The sequence below is a fragment of the Neoarius graeffei genome, chromosome 11 (assembly GCF_027579695.1).
Source record: "Neoarius graeffei isolate fNeoGra1 chromosome 11, fNeoGra1.pri, whole genome shotgun sequence".
Taxonomy (NCBI): Eukaryota; Metazoa; Chordata; class Actinopteri; order Siluriformes; family Ariidae; genus Neoarius; species Neoarius graeffei.
In genome coordinates this window covers 42,383,116-42,410,397 of record NC_083579.1, presented here as the reverse complement: position 1 = coordinate 42,410,397, position 27,282 = coordinate 42,383,116, and the positions used below count along the sequence as shown (strand labels likewise).

Sequence of the window (27,282 nt, the reverse complement as noted above, 5' to 3'; positions counted from 1 at the left end):
CTGGGCTCGAACCCATAACCTTCTTGCTGTGAGGCAACAGTACTAACCACTACACCACCGTGCCGCCTGCATACTCAATAATTTCTGCTGCCTTAATACTTGTGTCACACTGTCTGGTATCTTGCCATGTAAGCGGCGTGTGGGTCAAACGCCAAGAAATGAGGTGTATTTTGTCCAAAATTAAAGTCCTGTGACGTGCACGGCGTATGTGTGGCGTTACTGTGGGATATCTGGGGTTTGTATAGGGTTCAAGGGACGTAAAGTTATGGTTAAAGTACTGAGATGTATGCATGGTGTATGGTGCATTACCACGGCGTAACTGTTTCGTTGGTGTGGTGTTTCGTTCTTACATGTGACATTGCTGCTGCGTATCTGTGCCATATCTGCGGCGTTCACGCTGCGTTCGTTGTCATTCATCACAGTCAAGAAAGCATCATGCCGGCGAAGAAGTCAGGATCCAAGAAGGGCAAGGAAAGAGGGACGACATCAGCTGCATCCACCCAGCCAGCCCCGGTGCCACCTTCATCAGACACATGTCAACTAATGCGTTCGCACGGCGTAATAGGTGTTCGAGCAACATTCCCGCTGCGTCACTGCTGCGTAGCTTTCGTTTTTATCTCATACACGTGATGTATGTGTGACGTATTAAAGCTGCTACGTATGTGCTATGGATTTTTAAGTGCGGACTTAAAAATACGCCACACCCTGGTGTACAAGGAGATCATGTTACGCATCCTAGAGTAGTAGCTACATAAGCTGGCGATGCTGTGAAGTTCCTTTCTTACTGCCACGTATCCTGATACGCTGTACTGTACATACACAAGGCTAAAACGCCAATGCACAACACAAGCATAAAGCACTAAACGTCCAATGTTTCAGACGAAGTTTTTCAGTCTTCCACCTCCCACTGTCTTGCACTGTCTTGTAAGAGAAGACCCCAAAGGATTAGTAGATTATAAAAGACTAAATTTTCGTTCAGGCAAAAACACAAGGATCTCATCTCATTATCTCTAGCCGCTTTATCCTGTTCTACAGGGTCGCAGGCAAGCTGGAGCCTATCCCAGCTGACTACGGGCAAAAGGCAGGGTACACCCTGGACAAGTCGCCAGGTCATCACAGGGCTGACACATAGACACAGACAACCATTCACACTCACATTCACACCTACGGTCAATTTAGAGTCACCAGTTAACCTAACCGGCGGCACGGTGGTGTAGTGGTTAGCGCTGTCGCCTCACAGCAAGAAGGTCCTGGGTTCGAGCCCCGGGGCTGGCGAGGGCCTTTCTGTGTGGAGTTTGCATGTTCTCCCCGTGTCCGCGTGGGTTTCCTCCGGGTGCTCCGGTTTCCCCCACAGTCCAAAGACATGCAGGTTAGGTTAACTGGTGACTCTAAATTGACCGTAGGTGTGAATGGTTGTCTGTGTCTATATGTCAGCCCTGTGATGACCTGGCGACTTGTCCAGGGTGTACCCCGCCTTTCGCCCGTAGTCAGCTGGGATAGGCTCCAGCTTGCCTGCGACCCTGTAGAAGGATAAAGCGGCTACAGATAATGAGATGAGATGAGTTAACCTAACCTGCATGTCTTTGGACTGTGGGGGAAACCGGAGCACCCGGAGGAAACCCACGCGGACACGGGGAGAACATGCAAACTCCGCACAGAAAGGCCCTCGCCGGCCACGAGGCTCGAACCCGGACCTTCTTGCTGTGAGGCGACAGTGCTAACCACTACACCACCGTGCCACCCGACACAAGGATTTAATGAGCAAATCTATTCAGTGGTTGCTTTCGGAACAGAAGGTTCCTACCTTGTTGCCTCACTGCTGCAATAGACAGGTGTGTTGTAAGGCAGGACTTTCAGCTAAAGACATCTTCTAAGGACGTTTGTTTCAAACAACCTTTTAGGATAGCCTTTATGGTAACGTGACCTCAGAAAACTGTGTAACTAAACTAGCTAGCTGGCTAACGGATGCCTCATAAATCATCTCATCTCATTATCTCTAGCCGCTTTATCCTGTTCTACAGGGTCGCAGGCAAGCTGGAGCCTATCCCAGCTGACTGCGGGTGAAAGGCGGGGTACACCCTGGACAAGTCGCCAGGTCATCACAGGGCTGACACATAGACACAGACAACCATTCACACTCACATTCACACCTACGGTCAATTTAGAGTCACCAGTTAACCTAACCTGCATGTCTTTGGACTGTGGGGGAAACCGGAGCACCCGGAGGAAACCCACGCGGACACGGGGAGAACATGCAAACTCCGCACAGAAAGGCCCTCGCCGGCCACGGGGCTCGAACCCGGACCTTCTTGCTGTGAGGCGACAGCGCTAACCACTACACCACCGTGCCACCCCTCATAAATCATATCAAGCAAATTTAGTTGGTTACTGTCACTAGGTTATAAAATAGTACGTTTGTCGTTTTTTCAACTTTTCAAAAATCTGAGCAAAAAAACCCAAAAAAACTTATATTTGTAACCAAAATCACTTTTCTGTGAAGGTTAATCCACCATTTTAAAGAATGTTTCCACTGCTTAAGGGAGCCGCCACACAGATTTATGGGTAATAGGCAGCACTCATGATACATCGATGTTGCCTTGAACTGGGGGCAGTTTGAAGGCATGTTAGAAGACATGAAATGAGGGTTTAGTCCGTTTCTAACAGTCCTTGATGCCTTGCTGTCTTGTTAGACATCCTCTTGAGATGGCATTCTCCGCCATTTGGAATGCACCCAATGAGTAATCAGCTTAATGAGGTGAGGTAGATGAGGCACCAAACTAATTTCTGCTTTTCCAGGACTTTCCTGACATATCCAATCTAAAGAGCCCGTTAACTTTCCCATGTTTGTGATATTCTTAGCTGCCACACAGGTGCCCATTAGTCACACTGTTCCACTTGACTTGTGGCTTTCTGAACATGTTCTGCTCCCCAGTGGCTTTCTGCGTCCAATAACAGATTGGTTCCCCTTAATCTTATCCCACTGTTAACTCAACGACTCAGAACACAGTCTGGTGTCATGACAGCAGCCAAAAGTATGAGTGATCATTGTAAAGACAATTTTCTCAACCATTTAAGCAGATTTAAGAGTAATGTTGAAGAAGAAGAATCTTTATTCTTGATTCTGAGGTCAAGGCTTGTTGACTTGATCTCAAATCTTTAAAAAAAAAAATGTATAAGATAGTGTAGTTTTTAAATGACCTAAACCAGGTTGTATAACTGTTCTACTTTGGATATGAAGGTTTTTACGGGCTATCAGGGAATATCAGTTTTATAGGGAGTCAGAGCTTTTTACTGTTCTGTATTTTGCTCAGACCGCCTCTGTGTTATTGCCATTTTCCTGCCGTTCAGAGGGAATGAGGAGAATGCATGTACAGTTCCAAACTACTAGCAGCAAGCGGCAGCGTGATGATGGAGAAGGATCTGCTTTGTTCATGACCCTCGGTGATTTGTGTCTGTTCCTTTTCCAGATCATAAAAGGATCCAGTGAGAAAGTAGATCAGTGCTTCACAGTTCATAAAGCTCAGAATTTCAGAGTTTGTCGAAGAAGAGAAAGAACTGAATGTTCCTAGGCGTTTTTAGACCTCCACGGCCATGGAAGGCCCTGGATAACAAATGACCAATGGTTTCATGCTATACAGCATCCAGAAAGATTGGAAGCATCTTGGCACTGGCATGGCGCCATCGGGGACACAGCATGTCTCCTATTAGCACAATGCTAGGCCCCATCCGTCTGGAGGTCAGAGGAGGATCCCCATGCAACCTTCGAAGTCACGGCTGGCAATAAGACAAGGCATGACAGCGGCAATAGGAGAGGCGCTTTAATCTCTGAATCAAAGCAGGTTGCTGAGCAGAGTGTAGCATCTGCAGCTTGTGGAACACTGCTGTGAACGCTGGGAAAACATCAGGTTCAGTTACAAGTGAATTATCTGTGGCACACTGGGTTTGGGAGTACTCAGAGGTGTAGTTGGAGAGACTTGAGAGCTCGGAGGCTTTCGTATGAATTTTCTTCTTATTGAATTACAAGCACATCCTCTTATTTGTTCGAATGTGCTGCGGTGAGGTTTTGTAATTCAGTCCTTCAGCTGACTGAGGATTGTCCCAGGCCTGTCCCAATCTAAACAGTCCAAGGTTAGGTCTTGAGTGATTTCTCAAAATGTTGAAACTCTGGCTTGTCCTCTCACTCTTCCCTTCATCTCTCTCTGATCTCTTATCTCTGAGTGGAGATGTCAGGAAGAGTAGTGGATCTCCACCCAATGATTCAGTGCTTGTCTTCAGTCAGTGTTGTCTTGGTCTTGTCCAAATTATACTCCTTTTTTTTTCCTAGCTTCCAGGAGACGGTCGCCTACTTTGGACTCAAGCCCAAACCTGGAGATAAGGAAGTTTCACCTGACTATGTTTTCTTACTATGGTTTGAGTTCTGCAACGATTTCAAGAATGTATGGAAGCGTGAGAGTAAGACCATCTCCCAGGAAAGGTGAGTAAGAGTAGAGTACAATGTTTTCAAACTCGAAGATTACTGCTTCCTTTTTTCACAGGATAATCTTTTCCCTAGATGGTTGAGTAGAAAAATAAGAAATGAAAATGAAAATTTTACCAAAACTGTGTTTTTCTCTCATTCATGTATGAGTATAAACAAGGAATAGCTTTAGAGGGCCTTATTAAAACCTCCCCAATCCACTGGTTGACCCGTGAAATATTCTCCTGAACATTTCCTTCATTTCTTATATTGAACATGAGTGGATCTGACCCTTAGAATAAGGTTCCATCTTGCACCTTTAATGTTTCTTCGGGTTGTTCTTCTAGGGGAACCTTTATAGTGATGCAACCAACTAGAAATGCAGTACCAGTCAAAAGTTTGGACACCCCGACTCATTCATAGGATTTACTTCAATACTGAAGATCAAAACTATGAAATAACATATGGAATGTACCAGTCTTGTAGTCAAGTCACTAAACCCTGAGTCCAGTCTCGAGTCCCCAGTGTTCAAGTTTGAGTCAAGTCCAAGTCATTAAATAAAATTTCAAGTCAAGTCCGAGAACAAGACTCCAATCGCACCATTTGACGGTGGCTGTTGCTGCCTTTAAGTGAAAGTGTCTCTGCTACTGTGTTGGACTAACGTTACTGCCTGACTGCCCCATTTTAGTTAATAGGCTACAGATAAAAAGCTTGTTCATCGCTCAGCAAGCCCCGCCCACTATCAACAGGGCAAATAAATTATCTTAGCAGCGTGGCTACAGGCGCTGATAGCACCGAGTGTGTGCGCAGCTTGGTCAAGCCCCTCCCCCTCCCCCCATGGCCCGCCCCCACCCTCTACCCTTCCCCGCCTCCTGCTTCTCATTAGCAAAACGACGCACTGGGAAAAGCGCTGAAATGGAGCTTTCTCCTAGGAGGCTATATTTACGTGCCGAGGGTTCATTTCAAGAAAGGCTGCGGATATAACATCCGGAAGCCTCCACGAGCCCGTTTAAAGCATCAACAAACCACCATGCCATGGGACCTTTAACCAGCTTCATGAAGTCGTCACCTGGAATGCTTTTCAATTAACAGCTGTGCTTCGTCAAAAGTTAATTAGTGCAATTTCTTGCCTTCTTAATGCATATGAGATCAAACAGTAAATAGTAAATAATAATAATACAGTAAATAGCCCTATTCCACAACTGTAGTCATCCATATTATGTCAAGAACCGCTCGACTAAGTAAAGGGAAACGACATCCATCATCACTAATTAATAAAAATAAAGAAAAACCAGTGGACCACTGTATCCAAATCTTTGACTCTTATTGCACATTATTCATAGTGAACAGATAATGTGTTCTGTTTATTTGTTTGGTTGGTTATTTTTGAAACCATGTCAGATAGATTCACATGGCATCTGTTTGAGACTAAAGGTTTCCATCAGGACTAGGACCCAGCGGGACACAATAAAAAAGTCGTGTGAACGGGAGAGATTTTAACTTTCATGCGAGCATGAGCAAGCCATCAGATATGAAGCTTATGGGATAAACAGTAATCACGTTCATGTCCTTAGTAACTGCCTGGTCAGGTTTGTAGTGGCTTAGGTTAGGCTTCTAGTTTGCTAATGTTTTGGGAAATAGAACCAACTAAATTCATTAGAAAATATTACAAGTAGATACGAACAAAAATAATAACTATACAGTTATTGTTAAAGTGTCAAAAAACACCAGTCCAACAGATACCAATTATATTGAGACCAATTATGACCTTAAGCGATCTCAAGCCAGAATTCATAGACCAGTGTTTTCGATGGTGTAGGGTTCATATATATATATATATATATATATATATATATATATATATATATGAGTGATTCCACGCTTATGGGTACTGAAATGGGGACATGAACTTATTCACCTAAAACCATTTCTTTTTTTACCATCAGGTCACAAAACATGTAATCTTTAATGAATGATATGTTAAAAGATAACTTTAATTTTCTGAGATGTAATAAAAACATATTTATATGCCAAAGTCAAGCCTATGAGTTCCAAAATGATGTCTGTTACATTACTTCTGTTACGATTGTCCATCTCGCGTCTGTTACAAATTAATTACAATCTAGCTATATACCATGTTAATCTTATTGAAAGAATGTGTATGTTTATTCTACTACACATGTTTATTAATTATATTTGCTAAAACATCACCTTCCTATGTTTCAAAAAGTAATTCTACATTGTTAAAATTGAGAATATATATGTCCACAACACTTCTGTTACGTTCTGACTTTGGCATATAAATATGTTTTTATTACATCTCAGAAAATTAAAGTTATCTTTTAACATATCATTCATTAAAGATTACATGTTTTGTGACCTGATGGTAAAAAAAAAGAAATGGTTTTAGGTGAATTTTTAAAAATAAGTTCATGTCCCCATTTCAGTACCCATAAGCGTGGAATCACTCATATATATATATATATATATATATATATATATATATATATATATATATATATAAAAATGAGGATATGGATATTTGGAGCACTAAACAAATACAGATACAGTACCATTCAAAAGTTTGGGGTCATTTTGAAATGTCCTTATTTTTGAAAGAAAAGCACTGTTCTTTTCAATGAAGATCACTTTAAACTAATCAGAAATCCACTCTATACATTGCTAATGTGGTAAATGACTATTCTAGCTGCAAATGTCTGGTTTTTGGTGCAATATCTCCATAGGTGTATAGAGGCCCATTTCCAGCAACTCTCACTCCAGTGTTCTAATGGTACAATGTGTTTGCTCATTGCCTCAGAAGGCTAATGGATGATTAGAAAACCCTTGTACAATCATGTTAGCACAGCTGAAAACAGTTGAGCTCTTTAGAGAAGCTATAAAACTGACCTTCCTTTGAGCAGATTGAGTTTCTGGAGCATCACATTTGTGGGGTCGATTAAATGCTCAAAATGGCCAGAAAAATGTCTCGACTATATTTTCTATTCATTTTACAACTTATGGTGGGAAATAAAAGTGTGACTTTTCATGGAAAACACAAAATTGTCTGGGTGACCCCAAACTTTTGAACGGTAGTGTACATATTGTGTTATACTCCTAATCCTGGAAAAAAGTTAATGTAGAACTTGACAACAGAAAAAAAAGGCTAAAAGCAAAACAATTTGAGAAGGCTTTAATCATTAACCATTCAAATAACTCTCAAGGAAATTTTTTAAAGCGCGTGGACGAAACGATTAATCAGTGGTTCGATCAGTGGAATGGAATGAATGGAGTCCAAACTACATGACCATTTATAATCAGCTTTTAACTTTGTTTCTGTGTTGTTTGAAGTTAACACACATTATTGAAGTTTAACGTTTACCCTACAGCTTTACCGTCATTAAAATTCTCACACTCTCTATCATGTGCCACAGTGCCTTCGGTTACTGCGTTTCAATTAGCCAACAAAGCGATGGAGCCCCATAACACATGCCAGACTCTCAGCCTCACTTGCAATTGCGTCTACTCACTTGAGACCCAGCCCAAATTTTGCAGACGATACAGACAAATAAAAATAAACTACTTTTGGGCTGTTGTTTAAGGTCCTAGGGGCATCAAAGCGTCGGCCCTGACCCAGGGCATCTCAGCCGGGGGCACAATACCTCTCACTGCGGCCCCCTGGAGGCTTTACTGGCACAGGACGGGGGGCCGTTAAAGCTCGTGCACATGGCCAGATCTTTTAAACCAAGCTCCAAACTGAGGAGTTCAAGGAGCAGGATTACTGTCAGTCTGAAGACACTTTACGGCTTTGGGTACATGTTCACACAAGGAGCACGTTGGAGATATTCAAACTTAGTTTGTCATTTAAGATTCTTTTCCTTCTTGCTACTGTCCTACCTAAAGATTAGGCTTTTAAATTTTACACACTCGCTGAAGATTGTTGTGTGTTGCACATAACATTATTCAAAATGTTATAAAATGCAAAGGGATGGATGGTTTAGGGTTCTACCTTCCTCAAGGAGCTCTCCTCAGAACCATTAAAAAAAACATTAAAAAAGAAACCCTCTGTTGTAAGGTCTTACACAGAACTGTGGTTTTCTCACATGGGAGGACTGATGTGGTGTGATGGATGATTTTTTTTGTGTGTGTATCTGAATATGATGCAAGATCACATCTCAGAAACTCAGCCACTGTTTTTCCAAGAAATTCCAGCAAGCAAGTGTGATTTTCTTTTTTAATATGATTAAAGCCATACAATTTCCCCATTTTAACTCCTCATTAATAGCTTTTTATACAACTTTGATTCTCGTAAATGTGTTTGATGAGGCAATGACTTCACATTCACTTTCTGGACATTAAGTGTGAGATTGTTTCAAGGAATGGCAATTCTGAGGTACTTGTTAAGGCACTTAATCTGTTTAATTTTATATTTTTACGAGCAATATGGTGCTATACAGCTATCATGCTATGCATTAATAAGGAATTCGGAAATAGTTATACTATGTTAGCATTATATATTATATTAGGCAGATCAGACGCTCGCTGGCCGTGGTGTGAAAACTGTGCGTGCAGACGCTCATCTAAATTTCCAAACCCGTCATTGCTTCACTCTTGAATATTTTCTATCATGAATACGATCATTAAAATGCTTATAATATCTGCTTTCCAAAGAAATTTATCTCATTAAGATCTGTTCAGTCCTTTGGGAGTAACGGCAGGTTAAAGTTGGTACAACAGAGTCCACTCTTTGCTCACATGACGTCAGGAAACTGCTGGTGCTTTTTGAGTCACGGGGAAGCGGTCAGGCTCTCTCTATCTTCTGATCGGTTTCCGACTGGATTACTCGTGAATATCAATCAGATAACTTTTATAGGGATGTTCTCTGGCTCTCACTGTTTCTGATGAAGTATTGAGCAGAATTTTCCCTCTGCTAGTTTTGATGTTATGATTCACGGAAGACTTTGAAGTGAGTTTTCATAGCTTTACCTACTTATTTTTTCAAATCAAACTGATTGATGTAAATAAATAACTATTTTAGAATATAACTGTATTTGTTTTGATGAAAAGTATTGAGATCTTAGTGGTCGGAATGAGATTTAAAAAAAAAAAAAACAGAAGTCAGAAACCCGAGTGTCAATTTCAATTCAGTTCATTAGAATTGTTTATTGGATGTGGCTCACACAATTTATTTATTTAAGGTTAGCCTTGAAAGCTGTGAATATTAATCAAAATAATCATTTATATTCTTTCATATAAACACTAGTAGGCCCTACTTCGAAATACAAAGGCCTACAGAGCACAAAGAGGGTATTAGAAATAATCTTTTTATTACTATTTTATTGAGTGTACCGATTTAACATTTTTACCTAATTAGCATAATTAATGCTAGTTAAATACTAATTTGCATGATTAGTTTTTACTAATTTTTCAAACTTGGTATTCAGTATACAACCGTCTATGTGCCTGCCAATTTCCATGTAAATATCTTGAAAAATAAAAAAGTTATTAAGAAAAAGCATTTGATCTCATTGGTTAATGAGGCCCATTTTGGACCATGTGATCCTCAGACAGAATATTACGGCAGCTTTCTATAAATTAAGCCGTTCTTTCAATCTTTGATTTGGAATATCTCAAGAATGGATAAAAATATTTTAATTCTGTAAAAAGTATGTTGTTCTGCATTCGATTCTGAATTCAAGGAGTGCAGTTTCAACCAATTTGGATATGCCTACTGTTATCCGTTATTTCCAGGTGGATGTGAATATTAAAACAGTCAAGCTTATTTTAATAAGAACCTACTCTTGGGTTTATATACAGTGGGCTTGTGTGTGTGTGTGTGTGTGTGTGTGGGGGGGGGGGGGGGGGTGTAGACCAAAACATTTTTTCTACCCCCTCCAAAATATGGAGATGATCTATCTAAGTATGGAAATACCAATATTTGGCTAATATTTGACCAATATTTGGCTAACCCCCCTGTACATACCCTCTGAAGTTAATAACCCCTCCAAATAGTCAAAAACTGCCTTTTTCACTAATATAAGCATTCCTTAACGGAAATAACTCTTCAAAAATCACAGTAATAACATTTATTTCTCACAAAAAGAGCTGTTAGAAACCCTCATTTTGTCTCTGTTTACGGGTTTGAATCAGAGTAACAAATTCTCCATAAAGTTTCAAGATATGCTTCTTTATATGTCTGGTGTGGATGGTGTATAAGTTACAAAATAACCAGTGATCTTGAACAAGTTCTGCCAGCAACTGAGCAGCAGCGTCCCTGGATCTCTGTGCTTGACCAGCACGCTTCGGCCGCAGCAGATAGAGCATATTCTGAATGATGTCCTTCCCTGTTGGAAGCATCCCAGAAGGGAACTCGGCCTGCTCTATGTACTCTACTACACCTCGTATCTTCTTAGCTTTTGACCGTGTTGCAACAGAAGCCATTATTTACCTGCAAGAATACAAATAATGACTATTTAATACATTGGGAGATATAATTCAGATATGAATCATTTGTGCATACTGGTTCTTCAAACTACTGTAAATTACCAGTAGTAACCTTAAGTAATGATCCTCTGTGCTTAAAAATAGTTCATATTTGAGGTATTACTGAAGAGTGTGACATTCATCAATAACTTTAAAACTTGCTGAAAAAGAGCAGAATTACCATATGTTTAATTTACTTGAATGTAAGGTTACTTACCACTAAGCTTATTACCTTAAAATAATGATCATCTGCACTGAAAATGTTGTAGTCGTACCTAGCGGCATACCTGAAGAGGTTCACATTCATCGATAACTTTAAAACACATTAAAAAAAGCAGCATTCTAATATCAAACAGCACTGTAATGTATTTTGTCATATTGTAAGAATGGAAACTTTCAGAGGGTATGTACAGGGGGGTTAGCAAGGTTCAGTTTAATAAAATTTGACATTTTCCCACATAGATGGACCATCTCCATATTTCTAGGGGGGTAAAACATGGAAAAGTCAAAATTCTTAAAATAACAACCCCCTTACTTGTAGATACAGAATAAATGTAAGTAAATATTCAAGCACAGCTTCAGATTATAAAGGACCTGTTAATTCAATTCAGCAATTTTTAGATAATTGAGTCATAAAATTTCAACCTTCAGTAGGTCAAAGCAGATACAACTGTTATCGACGTTCAAGTATTATTTTGGTGCAAAACTTCTCACAGGGCAGCACGGTGGTGTAGTGGTTAGCGCTGTCGCCTCACAGCAAGAAGGTCCTGGGTTCGAGCCCCGTGGCCGGTGAGGGCCTTTCTGTGTGGAGTTTGCATGTTCTCCGCGTGGGTTTCCTCCGGGTGCTCCGGTTTCCCCCACAGTCCAAAGACATGCAGGTTAGGTTAACTGCTGACTCTAAATTGACCGTAGGTGTGAATGTGAGTGTGAATGGTTGTCTGTGTCTATGTGTCAGCCCTGTGATGACCTGGCGACTTGTCCAGGGTGTACCCCGCCTTTCGCCCGTAGTCAGCTGGGATAGGCTCCATCTTGCCTGCAACCCTGTAGAAGGATAAAGCGGCTAGAGATGATGAGATGAGATGAACTTCTCACATATACAGTACCAGTCAAAAGTTTGGGCACCCCCTACTCCTTCATAGGTGTTTCTGTATTTTGACTAATTTCTACATTGTAGAACAATACCGAAGACATCAAAACTATGAAATAACATATGGAACATGTATGGAATTATGTGGTAAACAAAAAAAGTGTAAAAAAAATATATATGTTTCATATTTTAGATTCTTCAGTGTAGCCAATGTTTACCTTGTTTGTACACTATTGGCATTCTCTTAACCAGCTTCATGAGGTTGTCACCTGGAATGCTTTTCAATTAACAGGTGCCTCGTCAAAAGTTAATTAGTGCAATTTCTTGCCTTCTTAATGCGTTTGAGATCAAATAGTAAATAACAATAATACAGTAAATTGCCCTATTCCACAACTGTAGTAATCCATATTATGTCAAGAACCGCTCAAATAAGTAAAGAGAAACGACATCCATCATTACTTTAAGACATGAAGTGTCTTTAATAAAAATAAAGAAAAACCACTGAATTAGAAGGGTTTTCCTAACTTTTGACTGGTACTGTATTCGATGGCATTTCAATACCATTTTATAAATTCAGCTTGTAATTCCAAGATCTCAGCAGACAGTGTTTTGACATTTAATTTAATACTTCTATTGCAAAACCCTGTGTTGATGTAGAAACTAAATCGGAAAAGTATTATATTGGGTTTGGCAGTTATCGTCACGTGAATTATTCACACCCTTTATTCCTTACAGTTCATTTTGATTATTTTAAATTATCATGTTAAATTTTAGCAGAGATGTCAGAGAGTGGGAGTCAAAGTGTCTTACAACATAAGATTATTTTTGTACTCAAAAAATAGAGAGATATGTATATTTTTACACACACTATCTATCTATCTATCTATCTATCTATCTATCTATCTATCTATCTATCTATCTATCTACTGTATCTATAGGGTATTTAAAAAAACATTTGATATTATTTGAGATGTAAATATCCCAGAAACTACATAGTCTAGGCAAATGAAACTGAACAGGCTTAATGCTGTGCAGTATAAGATTTATTCCTCAAAATTTGAATGAGAAATTCAAAGGTATGTGGATTCCATGAACAATTTCACAAATTTTCAATATTCATGAACCCTCTCCACTGTCTCTTCCGATGCTGGTGGTCGTCCAGATCCTTTTGCCCTGCACACACAGCCTTCCTCTTTGAACTTTTTGTGCCGTGTCCAAATCTGCATTGCAGTTGGTGCATTTTTAGAGAATTCTCTCATAAACGCACGCTGCACTGTCCTATTCGACTGTGTTCGAGCGTCCTCTAACACACAAAACGCCTTTTCTTTTCTAGTGAATGGCATTTCTATACTTAAAAAGATAAAAACAAAAAACATTAAACATAACGTTTTGACCTGTTTCCACACATGCTGTTAAAATTTGAGGTCAATTGAACGAGAGTTGGCAAAGTAATTAGACTGTGAATTGATATCAAATTTTTTGAAACACCGTGTGTGTGTGTTAAGCTTTATAATGTCACAATCTTTTTCAGACTAAGGGAAGCTCAGCTGAATGTTCAAAAGCTCACAGCTGAGAAAAGAGTGGAGACAAAAAAGGTCAATGCCAACAGTCTGGTAAGTGCCAGAGCCATTAAACACACACACACACACACACACACTAGTTATGTATCAATACCTACAAATACCTATATTCTGAACTAGTGTTCAACATTTTTCCGACATATATCCCATTCCAGAAGGAGCGACTGCGGCAGAAGGAGGCGAATGTGTCCTCCAGTTGAAGATAAAACAAGATACAGACTGATGAAGCATCATTTCCACCACCTTTAAGAGGGACAGTGTGCGCACGAGTATGGCATTCTATTCTGCTACAGTGTACGTTTATCATATTGGCCACCAGAAAAGCAGAGATCTGTGTTTTCCTCAGTCAAGAGTCGTGGACCTCATCGGAAAATGAACCATCTCCGTCTCCACATGAAAGATAGACATCTTAACTGTGGGTTCCAGAGTTCTGTCTCTTGTAAAGGTGCTCCTGGTTAGGAAATGTTCCATAATACTAGTTGTAGCAAACATTTCCAATTTCAGAATCTCAGCATATAAAGTAAATCTCCAAAAAAAAAAAAAAGATAAAAGTAAAGGTGAGTTGTGTGTTCAGTCGGAAAAGAGGGCATTGATTAAATAAAACAAAGCAAATAATAATAATATTTTTCGTAGTAATCTTGTAAGGCTTAATGAATTAAATATGGAGAGAGAGAGTGTTAATCTTTTGCCTATTAAGGCTTTTTTTTTTTACTTCTAGGCTTTTTCCTGTTTTATTTATTTTCTATAGAAAATACACATCGGTGCAGACAGAATGGCAGACTGCCAGATCTCGTCAGTCAGTTAAGACCTCACTTACACACCTCAAGTTACCAATAAAAACCCAAGTTAGAGGAGAGATAAAACTCCATCAGAGTGGTTTTAAAGTTTTCGTCTTGTCTCATGAGTAACAGCTACCTACTCCGTCTCATAGGTGTAGGTTTATCGCAGTCACATGCACTTTCCTGCTTGCAGCAGTAGCTCTTTTGCCACTTCCTTTTTACCAGATGGTATATTTTACCTCCTTTGCAATGTCTCATGCACCTCAGTTGTAGTTTCTATGCAATCTCTTTTCCAAACAACAGCTATGGCTTGGGAGAGCCACAGCGACCATGTACAATATAATATATTTATTTTCATAGAATGTCTTCAAGCTGAAGCTAATATTCTTTCAATGATGTGTTGAAAAGTGAACAAATTAGCGAGCTTGTCCTGAAGACGGACATACATACAGTGTGTATATATATATATATATATTTATAACTTCGACTGTAATGGGTGAATTATTTTTTGCCTCAAGTAAATTCCTCATTATTACCAAATTGCTTATGGTTTCATCTTCTTGTGTAGTCTGTAATAATAAATTAAGTGTCTTGGAAAAGTGACCGGGTCAAATGGATATAAATGGTCATTTCCTTCATAAGTTTTCGCTGTGTTCCTATTTATTCGTTCCAAATATGTGGTGTGTACAGCAGCATTATAAATGTCAGTAATTGTGGCCTTCTTCTCTTTGCTGTTTTTGTCTTGTCTGTCTTTCTGTTCCCATAAACTTCACTCAATCCTAGTGGTGCTTGTTGTTAAGTTGTTCTTTCAACAGTCTGCTGAGATGCATAAAACTGAACTCCGTGACCTCAGGGAAAATCAGGACATGACCAGCGTTAGCTCACACATACCAAATGTTTCCCCTCACTTCACACTTCACTCTAACACCAAAGTCATGCATTAAATCTGAAACATATTTGTGGCACTCTTTTCTTTTGCTTTTTTTGTATTTGATATATTCTCATCTCATTATCTGTAGCCAGGGGCGGCATGGTGGTGTAGTGGTTAACGCTGTCGCCTCACAGCAAGAAGGTCCGGGTTCGAGCCCCGTGGCCGGCGAGGGCCTTTCTGTGTGGAGTTTGCATGTTCTCCCCGTGTCCGCGTGGGTTTCCTCCGGGTGCTCCGGTTTCCCCCACAGTCCAAAGACATGCAGGTTAGGTTAACTGGTGGCTCTAAATTGACCGTAGGTGTGAATGTGAGTGTGAATGGTTGTCTGTGTCTATGTGTCAGCCCTGTGATGACCTGGCGACTTGTCCAGGGTGTACCCCGCCTTTCGCCCGTAGTCAGCTGGGATAGGCTCCGGCTTGCCTGCGACCCTGTAGAAGGATAAAGCGGCTAGAGATAATGAGATGAGATATTCTCATCTCATTATCTGTAGCCAGGGGCGGCACGGTGGTGTAGTGGTTAGCGCTGTCACCTCACAGCAAGAAGGTCCGGGTTCGAGCCCTGTGGCCGGTGAGGGCCCTTCTGTGCGGAGTTTGCATGTTCTCCCCGTGTCCGCGTGGGTTTCCTCCGGGTGCTCCGGTTTCCCCCACAGTCCAAAGACATGCAGGTTAGGTTAACTGGTGACTCTAAATTGATCGTAGGTGTGAATGTGAGTGTGAATGGTTGTCTGTGTCTATGTGTCAGCCCTGTGATGACCTGGCGACTTGTCCAGGGTGTACCCTGCCTTTCGCCCATAGTCAGCTGGGATAGGCTCCAGCTTGCCTGCGACCCTGTAGAACAGGATAAAGCAGCTGGAGATGATATTATCTGTAGCCGCTTTATCCTGTTCTACAGGGTCGCAGGCAAGCTGGAGCCTATCCCAGCTGACTACGGGCGAAAGGCAGGGTACACCCTGGACAAGTCGCCAGGTGCCACTTTATTTTGTCTGATATATTTTACATACATCACACACCTGGCAAAGAGGCACTACAGTCCCACCTGTTTACTTCCATGGCTCTTTTTTCCTCCCCGAGTTAATTCTCTATGATAAAAACCTTACGGGATCTTTAAGGATCCATGAGGATTGTCAAAGACCTGCCAAAGATCCTTAAAGATAAGGCAAGGCAAGTTTATTTATATAGCACATTTCATACACAATGGCAGTTCAATGTGCTTTACAGAAGTAAAAACAAAAACAGTAAACAATAGAGAAATAAAATTACAGAAAATAATTTACATAAAATAATTTATTTTTATTCTAAAACAATTAATTAAAAGAATTAAAAGAAATTAAAAGAAAATAATAAGAATTAAACAATAGTAAAAATAAAATAATAAAATGAAGTAGTAGTTCAGAGAAGATGAGAAAGAAAGAAGAAGAAAAAAAAGAATAAAATAGGATAAAGTTAAAGTAAATTTAAAACATGCAGAGAAGTAAAGATTATAAAGAATGTAAAGAAGACAATATTAATTATTTAACAGAAAGCATCTGAGAACAGCTTGGTCTTTAACCTAGATTTGAAGCTGCCAACAGCAGGAGCATTTTTAATGTCCTCTGGCAGTTGGTTCCATAGCTGTACTGCATAGTAGCTAAAAGCTGCTTCACCACACTTTGTTTTAACAACAGGTTTTAATAGTAAATTTTTCTGTTGCGATCTGGTAGATCTGATTGGGTTAGGCCGCTGCAACATATCAGAGAGGTAATTGGGCCCTATACCATTTAGAGATTTGTACACCAGCAGCAATGCTTTAAAGTCAATTCTGTAGCTTACTGGAAGCCAGTGAAGGGACCTTATGGTGATGATACACGGGGCAACTTTTTGGGCAATGTTGCCGAGCAATGTTGCTGGCAACGGGCAACTAGGTGAGACACAGAGCAACTTTTCAGGGCAACTAACAATGGGCAACAACAGTTAGCAACGGCAGGTTACAGTTAGCTAAAAAAAATCGATGTCTTAATTTTTGCTGTGACCATTTAATCAAGCTGTCTGTTGTTTTTTAGAGCTTTGGTGAGGTAAATTCCTCCATATAGAATATTAAAATAACTTACCGGCGTAAAAACAGATGAGGAGTCTCTCCATCTCTTCACTCCACTGACACTGAGCGGCCGCCATATTTGTTTGAAATTTCTGATCCGAACCTCACCGGAGGTCACATGACTCGATACTCGCGTTCTGATTGGCTTATCTCAAAAAGTTGCCAGAGATTATCAAAACCATTCAGAAAGAAACAATGTTGCCCAATCTCAATAGAAAAGAGTCAAAACGCAATTGCCCAGCAACATTGCTCGGCAACATTGCCCAAAAAGTTGCCCCGTGTATCCTCACCATTAGAATTGGAGTAATGTGCTCTGTTCTTTTTGTTCGTGTGAGAACCCTCGCTGCTGCATTTTGAACCAGCTGAAGTCATTTGATGGTCTTTTTTGGCAGGCCTGTGAAAAGGCCATTGCAGTAATCAACCCTACTAGAGATGAAGGCATGTATTAGTTTTTCCAGATCATTTTTTGACATAAGTCTTCTTAGTTTGGAAATGTTTTTTAGGTGATAAAATGCCGTTTTAGTGATTGCTTTCATGTGACTGTCAAAGTTTAGCTCGCTGTCAATGAAAACACCAAGATTTTTAACCATTTCTTTAGTTTTCTTTAGTTGGATTTTTATAGGATCCTTAAAGGATCTTCGAAAGATCTTCATATGCAAAATCATTTGTAAAGATCCTCAAGGATTTGTGAAAGATCTTTTAAGGATCCAACAGTGATCCTGCAAAGATCTTTGCAAGGATCTTTCAAAGATCTTAGAAGGATCTTTCTAAGGATCTGGTTAAGCTCTTTGCTTACTACTTTGACTACTACGTAGTCTTTGATGACTACGATCCCAATACCTGGAAATGTCTATGCCCCTATCACATTAACAATAAGAGCAGCTTTAATGGAATGAAACTGATTGAAACAGCAGAGAGTAATGCTTTATGTATTCTAAACACCACCTTTGCAACAAGATCTAATGAACATCTGTGGACATTCCACTCCAACTTGGGCTACAAACGAAGGCTTGACTATATCCTGGCTGAATGGTTTGTTAAGACTTCAACTAATAATTGCAGATCTTATCCCAAGCAAAGCCAGCCTTTTGAATCCAATCACTGCCTAGTTGTGATGGATGCAAATTTTCCAACTAAAAAAATGGTTAAGAGGATCTTCACCAATAGTAGTAAACGACCTGCAAAGTATTTCCCAGACTTACGACACCTTCGAGATGACCCCTATATCCAAACCCTATATAGTGCTAAATTGGATTCGATATTACCAGTTGACCCACAACCTTTAACTATAGATCATGTTGAAGAGCTGCTGAGTAATTCCATTCAGGAAGCATCAAAAGAAACAATTCCACAGATAGTGAAAGGGGAAACTGTGAAACCCTGGACAAACCTGGAATACCAAGAGCTCCTGGCGAAACAACATCATGAGAAAGATCTATCAAAGAAGAAGGCCCTTGACAAAAAAGTGAGAAAACATCGCATTAAGTTGAAGAATGAATTCTTTGAAGCCAAAGCAACCCAAATAAACTTGGCCAGTGAACAACGCAATGCTGAAGAAGAATTCCATCTGATGAACAACTATACATCACTCTCAAAGGAAACACGGCCACTGATTAATTCAGAGAAACTTGAGGATCACTTTTCAAGCCATTTTGCTGATCGCCCATATACACCACAGCCGGAACTACAGCGTCCCCAGGACTTCCCACACTTACTGCCACCAGATGACCTCCCCAAGATAGACGAATCTACACCCAGCCGTGAGGAGATTGTAAATATCATCAAAAAATTAAAGAATGGAAAATGTCAAGGCATCGACAAAGTGTACTCCGAACAGCTGAAATACGCCACATCTGTGAGATTGATAAATTATATCCTTCTGCTAGTTGGATTGATATGGTCTTGTGCTCGGGTCCCAGCTGCATGGCGCACAGCATCAATAACATGCTTGTACAAAAAAGGTCTGAAATCACTTCCTGAAAATTATAGAGGCCTAAGTATAATAGCGACGATCTCTAAAATACTATCAGGGATTATTATTGAGAGACTCAGAGAAATCTATGAGTTGATCCTTCTGCCTTCTCAATTTGGCTTCTGTACAAACAGGTCCACGTGCGATGCCATATTTATTTTGCGCCATATTTTACAATCGTCCAGAAAATCAAAAACACCGTTATTTGTAGCCTTTATTGATTTGAAAGCAGCATATGATTGGATTCCTAGAGAGGCATTATTCCGATGCCTAGAAGTACGGCTCAGATGTCCTCACCTCATAACAATTCTGCGGGCTTTATACACCGGTACAAAAGCTTTCATTAAAGGTTCAAAAACATTCTTCAAAACACTGGTGGGTTGCCGTCAAGGTGCCTTGGAATCCCCGTCCATCTTTAATGTGTACCTAGACTTTGTGGTTAGAGTTGCACGGCATGAAATATTACAATGCATCCCAAGGGCAGGCTTTAATGTGAACTACATCATTCCAAATGAAGTTTCTCCTAGGGAGTATCGAAAGAAGTCCCCGCCATGTGGTCACAATCAGATTATTGAACTCTTATATGCGGATGACCAAGTCATATTTACAAATTCTCTGGAAGAGCTACAGAAAATGTTGTCTATCTACGACAGGGGTGTCCAAACTGATCCATAAAGGGCCGTGTGGCTGCAGGTTTTCATTCCAGCCATGCAGCAGCACACCTCATTTGGCTTATTCAATCAACTGACACACCCACCCTTTAATCAAGGGTGGGTGTGGAGACAGTTCAGTTGATTGAATGAGCCAAGTCAGGTGTGCTGCTGCATGGCTGGAATGAAAACCTGCAGCCACACGGCCCTTTATGGATCAGTTTGGACACCCCTGATCTACGATAATACTTATAAACGCTTTGGACTTCAAATGTCATATATCAAAACAGAAGCCATGGTTTTTAATGTAGATGAAGCATTGATGGAAAAGGAAAGTTTGGTTACTATTGGTTCAAAGGTGCTGAAGAACGTCAGAAGTTTCAAATATCTTGGATACACAATAACTAACTCTATCAATACCTCACAATCACTCTACACGAGAATAGGATCTGCTTTTCAGAAATGGGAACAGCTGAAACATATCCTAACAGACAAGCACATTCAGCTTTCAACCAGAATTAAGTTCTTGACGACATGTGTAAGATCACGATTGCTGTACAGCATTCAAGCATGGGAGTTATCAGAAGAAGAATTGAAAAAAATGGAAGTTGTATGGAATAGGTTCCTAAGGAAGATGATTCGAGGAGGTTACAAACGGAGGAATGCCCCGGAACCGAAAAAGAGAAAGACGAATAACACGGCTGCCACAGCTGAACCAGTTGACTGGAGCTTTGAGATATCCAATAGACAACTTCTTGATATCACTAAAACTCTCCCTATCCGTAACTTCTGTGTTAAACAACACCTTAAATATCTGGCCCACATATGTAGAATGGACAATGACTCATATCAAAAGCAAATGCTGTTTGGAGACACACAGGGTAGACTGTGGAACAAGGTCGAGCGTGCTCTTGACATCGACAAACAGCAGGCCAGAAGAATGATGATGAAGAAGAACGATTTCTTGCAATTCCTCAAAAACCGTTTTAAGGAAGAGCACCCTAAGGCTGTTGTGCGGCCGCACTAGGGAAACCATGATGATGATGATGATTGCGAGGATCTTTGAGGATGTGATCAGGATCTTTTAAGGATCTTTGTCAAAATCTTCACAAGGTCTTTGCAAAGTTCCTCCAAGATCCTCAAAGATTTAACAAGGATCCTTTTCGGGATCTTATAAAGCTCTTAAGTGGAATCCTCAAAGATTTAATCAGGATCTTATAAGGATCCTAGTCAATGTCTTTACGAGATCTTTGTGAGGATCCTTTCAGATTCTCAAGGATCTAATGAGGATCTTTCAATGTTTTTTAAATGATCCTAATTCAACGGAATTGACAAGGACGGAAATAAATTGAAACTTACGTAATTTTGATTCCTAAGAATTGGATAACGATATACCAAGGAATCCTGAATAGCCAACGTCTTTAAAGGATCTTTGAAAGAATCTTTCATGATTTTCAAGGTTTCAAAGACCTTGAAAGGATCTTAAGGATTTCATGATGTTCTTTTTAGGATATTTTCAAGATCTTCACAAGAATTCTAAAGATCCTTGAAGAGCTTGGAAAAAAACAACAACTTTGAAGGCCCTTGTAGAGCCTTGAAGAGCTTGCCAAGAATTTTAAAGATCCTTGAAGATCTTTTCAGGATCTTTTGTTGAGATCCTCAACAGCATCCTCAAAGACCCTCACAAAGAACTTTACGGATCCTTGAAAGATTTTCACCAGGGTTTGACCCTAAAATGCAGCCATATTTATAACTTTTTTTAAAAGCCACATTACAGCCTGCGAATAAGTGACAAGAAGCGTTTCTGGTTCAAGAAATGACTGTATGTCGTGTGTTATTTGAGTCAAACTCCATGACAGCAACAGTGACTGACTGTGAGAGCTGAAGTCCATGGACAATTTTTGTATTTCAGATCTCATCTCATCTCATTATCTGTAGCCGCTTTATCCTGTTCTACAGGGTCGCAGGCAAGCTGGAGCCTATCCCAGCTGACTACGGGCGAAAGGCGGGGTACACCCTGGACAAGTCGCCAGGTCATCACAGGGCTGACACATAGACACAGACAACCATTCACACTCACATTCACACCTACGGTCAATTTAGAGTCACCAGTTAACCTAACCTGCATGTCTTTGGACTGTGGGGGAAACCGGAGCACCCGGAGGAAACCCACGTGGACACGGGGAGAACATGCAAACTCCGCACAGAAAGGCCCTCGCCGGCCCCGGGGCTCGAACCCAGGACCTTCTTGCTGTGAGGCGACAGCGCTAACCACTATACCACCATGCCACCCACGTATTTCAGATTAATATACACAATTATCCTATAAACAGTATACAGCTGCTGTAGTTTCCAGGCTGGACATGTCAAGATTCACTGGCCAGAAAGAGACTCAACTAGATTTATTTAACTTTATTATTATTATTATTATTATTATTATTAATACATTAACTCAACAGGCCTACAGTCAAGATAAAGCAGCAATCCCATTAAACAGTTGTGTGGAAATACTTGTAAACAGAATGGACCGCAATAAGTACATTAATCAACAAGTTTTGTATCCTTATTTGCAGGATTTTCTTTCTTTCTTTTTTTAAATAAATCATATACTAAGTGTTGAAGATGATGTCATTCTTTTTTCACGCGGGTCTCATTAAAAATGTCCACAAAAAAAAAATTCACAACAAATGGACAATATAATACACCTGCTATTATACAAGCGTCCTTCTATCATATTAAATAGCTCAGAGTCTTCTTCACATGTCTTATTAGATCACCACTAATTTCCACATGGTGGAAAAAACACCTTCCAGCTCTCTCTCAAAAAAAAAAAACCACAGGCTGTTACATTATTATTATTATTATGACATGATTAGGTTCTAAGGTCCCAAAATAATGCTGTGTGTTTTGCCAGTGGATTCTTGTTCTGTGCACATTTTGTTCCTTTTAAAATCATTCAGCAAAAGTGAGGAAAATACCACTTGTATGTTTAATTCTTGGATGAGGGGGAGTTTGGGAGTGTCAAACAGGAAATTATGGAAATGCTGTATGCATGATGAAATGCGTGCCGTGTCTATGACTGTGCGCCAGGCTGGAGTTCGTATTATCTGATTGCGCAATATCAGTGCTCCTCCTTTCCCCCCCCTCTTGAAAATGTGCTTTTAATGTGTAGGCTACTTTTCATCCAGATAAGTTCTGAAACTTAATGCCTTCAAGACGCTGCAGTTTAAAGTTCCCGTCAAAAGTAGTGTTTGTTGATCTCAGTCCAGGTCGATGGAGATGCAGCGGCACTGCTTGACTCGCTGCACGCGCTTCTTGCGAGTGGGCGGCTGCAGGTCGGGGCAGGACAGTGTGTAGGTCATGGTGGTGAAGCGCCTGGGTTTGCAGAACGAGCACGACTGGAAGGCTCCTTCCTCTTGGCGCACGTGACGTGGGATGTAGAAGGAGTTGCACTGGCCGTAACAGAAGCGGTTGAGGATGGTGATGCTGACGCAGCCTTCTTCATGCAGGGTCTGCTTCAGCGGCTGCGTCTTGCACCAGTCGCGCTTCAGGTAGCGGCGCTCGGTCACGTGCAGCGCCTCCTGACTGGACTCCAGCACCTCTTCTGCCGAGGAAGATGAGCCTCTACCTCTACCTGAGGATGAGGATGAGGATGATGACGAAGAAGAGGCGCTATGTTGTCGCTCCGACTCGTTTGGTTTGCTTTTGCTCGGATTAGGAATTGCGCCTTGCGTGGCTCTGGTTTCCGTCACACACGACACAAGAACCGACAGCAAGAGCACTGCACACGTGAGCTGCACCAATCTGCTCATTCTGCAAAAAGACAACAGATGCACCTTTGTGGAGGTTTTTTTTAATGATAAATGCTTTCTAGACGAGATTAATAATAATCTAACACACTTAAATTCCAACAATTTAAGCACATCTTTTGACTGCCATATCATGTTCTTATGATACTCCAGATCCATGTTTCTCAACAGGTCTACATCTGTACATCATCTCTGTCTTTCGTAGATATTTTACAGAGTAAGGTGCATGTAAAGGTCTGCCTTTAAAGCCTTACTCTCAAAACTGACCACAGTCCATTTGTGAAATGTATGTAGGCTCATGTATGTATGTTTCCGGATGAAGGATACATATTAAAGGTCCAAAAAGGATGAACACCTAAAGGTATCACCTAAACAACAAGGAAAGGTAGGGGAGAGCGGGGAGACTTGGGATAGTTTGTATTCCCATAAATTAATTTCAACCAATCAGGATTTAGATGACATCAGAAGTTAGATGTTGCCCTGTAGAGTAACCTACTTACTTTGGAGCCACGAAGCTGGACACTGCAGTAAGGTTTGTACAGTTCAATATTTCTGTCAACCAAAACTTGTATTTCCTACATCTCCTCCACCTCCATTCGATGATGTAATGTACGCTGGTGAATTCGGGATTTGTTAGGAATTAAAGTATTTAGCCTCGCATATTACCATGGATAGTATTATTTATAAAACTTAAATTCTGGGGAAAAACATTTAAAGAATTTTTTTTTCCCCAAAGTGGCCAGATGGGGAGAGTTGGGACAGTTCATCATGTTACAGGGTTTTTTTTCTTGTGGTTTACAAATATAAACTTTATATATATATATATATATATAATTTTTTTTTAATTTATTATTAAAAATGTGGACGTGTACCTGCATGAGGACCAAACTTATTTCATTTTTTCTTGAGAATGGAGCTGTTTTGTCTCGTCAGGTTTTGAGTAAACTGACATTTTTCTATCGCTGTATCAGCATTATGTGTTCATATGTTACAAGTTTTGATAATAAATAAAAATTAAACATGTAGGCCTAGGTATTTTATTTTTGTCCCAAGTCTCCCCACAAAAAATAAATAATGATACAAAAAGTGAAGTCTGAAAGTCAGTACGTGACAAGCTGAGAAACTAATTTTGTCGTAAGAGGGTACAGTACAGTAAATACTCTCTAATGCGATATGAATGTGACGCGACCTGCAAGGAATTTCACACAATCTACAAAAGCTGAAACCCTTTCCCAAGTTTCCCCGCTCTCCCCTACAGTTTAGTCTTTTTTCCCCCTTGAGTGTCTATGAAGTCCATGTTTTCATGATGTTAGTGGAAATCCCGATCAATTACTATCATATTAAAATGACAGGGGTTCTGGTTGTTATTAAGTGACAGTAATAAAGCCTAATGAACTGGTTACATCATTTACAAAGCTTACATTAAGGTCAACCTGCAGGCCAAAACAAGAAGGCAGGTTTATATCAGCTAATTTTATCTGTGGAAACAGGTTGCAACAACACAAACTACATATTTAATAAGGAGATGTTCCCATGTGCACCTAGAATAGTGTTTTAGACAAAAATACCTAAAATATAATACTGTAAATAAATAGCCTGATAAAAAGAAGTGGAATTAGTTTCATGGAAACATAAACTTAATGTGATGGTTAGGCTTATAATTATGATATAACAATGTAATAGAGATATAATAATAAATACATTTGGACACAGTGTGTCTGGTTTGCATTCTCGAAGCTGGAGTATATTGGATTCCTGATTATAACAAGTTTGAGAAGCTTTTCTTTAAGCAATGGAATAATCAGTGTTTAGTGAAACGGGTTTATTCATCGCTTGGTGAACCATATGGAGTTCTATTCCCTTTTAAGCACATATTATAGGCTAATGTTTGAAAAATGTAATCCAAAAATATGCGCATCATCAAGTCAGTGTTGGATTATTTATTTATTTATTTTTAAATTGGGGCTATTTGCACTGGATCCTAGTGCCATAACGAAGGGGAAATGATCATTGTTCATCATTTTGGTTTTAGAAACATATTTGTGGGTTTCCTGGACAATAAAATGTATGAGCTGCACTGAAGTGCTATTAAAAGAAGATTTTTAGCCTTTATCCAAGGTGGCCTGTTTCATAAAACGCACACACACACACACACACACACACACACACACACTCTCTTGGGGGGGTTCAATTCTATTAAAATGTGTTTATCAGAGAGGAACTCCAGTCCATATGGAAGTTTTCTAAGAGGTAGACTATATGTTTTTATCTGATGTGCCTTTAAAGTGTTTAAAGCACTGGTCCTTCAGCTCAGATCATGCATCTTAAAATATATTTAATTAAAGGTGCATGACATTCACATTACCAGCTAAAAGATAAACACTAAAGGTGCACCTGAGGGCATCAGTTTAGTTCTCTCTCTCTCTCTCTCTCTCTCTCTGTGTGTGTGTGTGTGTGTGTGTGTGTAAAGCTCACCTGTCAGAGCTCCGAGGCTTAATGAGTGCAGTGATGTCCAAAGAAAAGGGAGACAGTCAGTCAGACAGACAGACAGACAGACAGACAGACAGAGTGGACCGGGTGGTGATGTGATCAATCCTTCTTTCTGGAGAAAATCCAGTACCAAATGCGTGGAACAGAGATGATCAAGTGTGCTGAAGAAAGTGTCCAGAGCTCATACCGATGCCGTAGACAAACACACACACTCACACTGATGGGGGTTTAATGGGACTCGCAGCAGCGCCCGACTGTCTCCTTTTTAAATGATGTTCGCGGCGGCTCTCTGCACATTATTGGCCAGACGCGATGCGAGCAGAACCCAAACTTTCCGCCCCCATCTCCCCCTCATCACTTCCCCGAAGCCACTTGAGGGAAATGGGCGCGCAGGCAGGGGATGGGAGGAGGAGAGGAGGAGAGGAGAGGAGAAGAGAAGAGGAGAGGGTCGGGTCTGGGGTTGGAGAGGTGAGGGCTGATGTCTGAACATTGATCTCACAGAAACCCAACTCCAGCGAGCAGGTTTGGGAAAAGCTCAGAGGGAGAAAATGTAGCAGGGACAACTGGCAAATCCGTGCAGTGTCATTATTATTATTATTATTATTATTATTATTATTATTATTATTATTTCTGTGATAAGAGGCCAGTGTGCTCCCCGATGAGAATATGTACAATCAAGCAGGCAAACAAACAAACAAGAAAGCAAACAATTAAAGAAACAAGAAAATCAAAGAAACAAGAAAGAACGCAAACAGAAACAAGAAAACAAAAAAGAAAGCAAACAAAGAAAGAAAACAAGAAAGAAAGTAAACAAAGAAACCAAACAAAGAAACAAGAAAACAAAAAAGAAAGCAAACAAACAAGAAAGAAAGAAAGCAAACAAAAACAGCAATCAAACAAACAAGAAAGCAAACAGTTAAAGAAACAAGAAAATCAAAGAAACAAGAAAGAAAACAAGAAGGAAAGCAAACAAAGAAA

At 40.2% G+C, this 27,282-nt stretch overlaps 2 protein-coding genes across 2 annotated transcripts in view; one reads left to right on the top strand and one right to left on the bottom strand.

The window, feature by feature from the left end:
• LOC132894301 (formin-like) overlaps positions 1–15,023 on the top strand; it is a 121,557-nt gene extending 106,534 nt beyond the window's left edge. The window contains exons 15-17 of the mRNA XM_060933950.1: positions 4,325–4,474; positions 13,555–13,636; positions 13,759–15,023. Of these exons, the coding sequence (XP_060789933.1) occupies positions 4,325–4,474; positions 13,555–13,636; positions 13,759–13,803 (277 nt within the window). The 3' untranslated portion in view covers positions 13,804–15,023. The remainder of the gene's footprint in view (positions 1–4,324; positions 4,475–13,554; positions 13,637–13,758) is intronic.
• Positions 15,024–22,472: 7,449 nt separating this feature from the next.
• grem1b (gremlin 1b) lies at positions 22,473–26,555 on the bottom strand. Its single transcript, XM_060933000.1, has 2 exons — positions 26,290–26,555; positions 22,473–23,818 (listed from the first exon to the last, which is right to left on the bottom strand). Exon 2 carries the CDS (start codon positions 23,815–23,817, stop codon positions 23,266–23,268), a length of 552 nt encoding a protein of 183 aa, XP_060788983.1. The 5' UTR covers position 23,818; positions 26,290–26,555; the 3' UTR covers positions 22,473–23,265.
• Between the last annotated feature and the right edge of the window lie 727 nt (positions 26,556–27,282).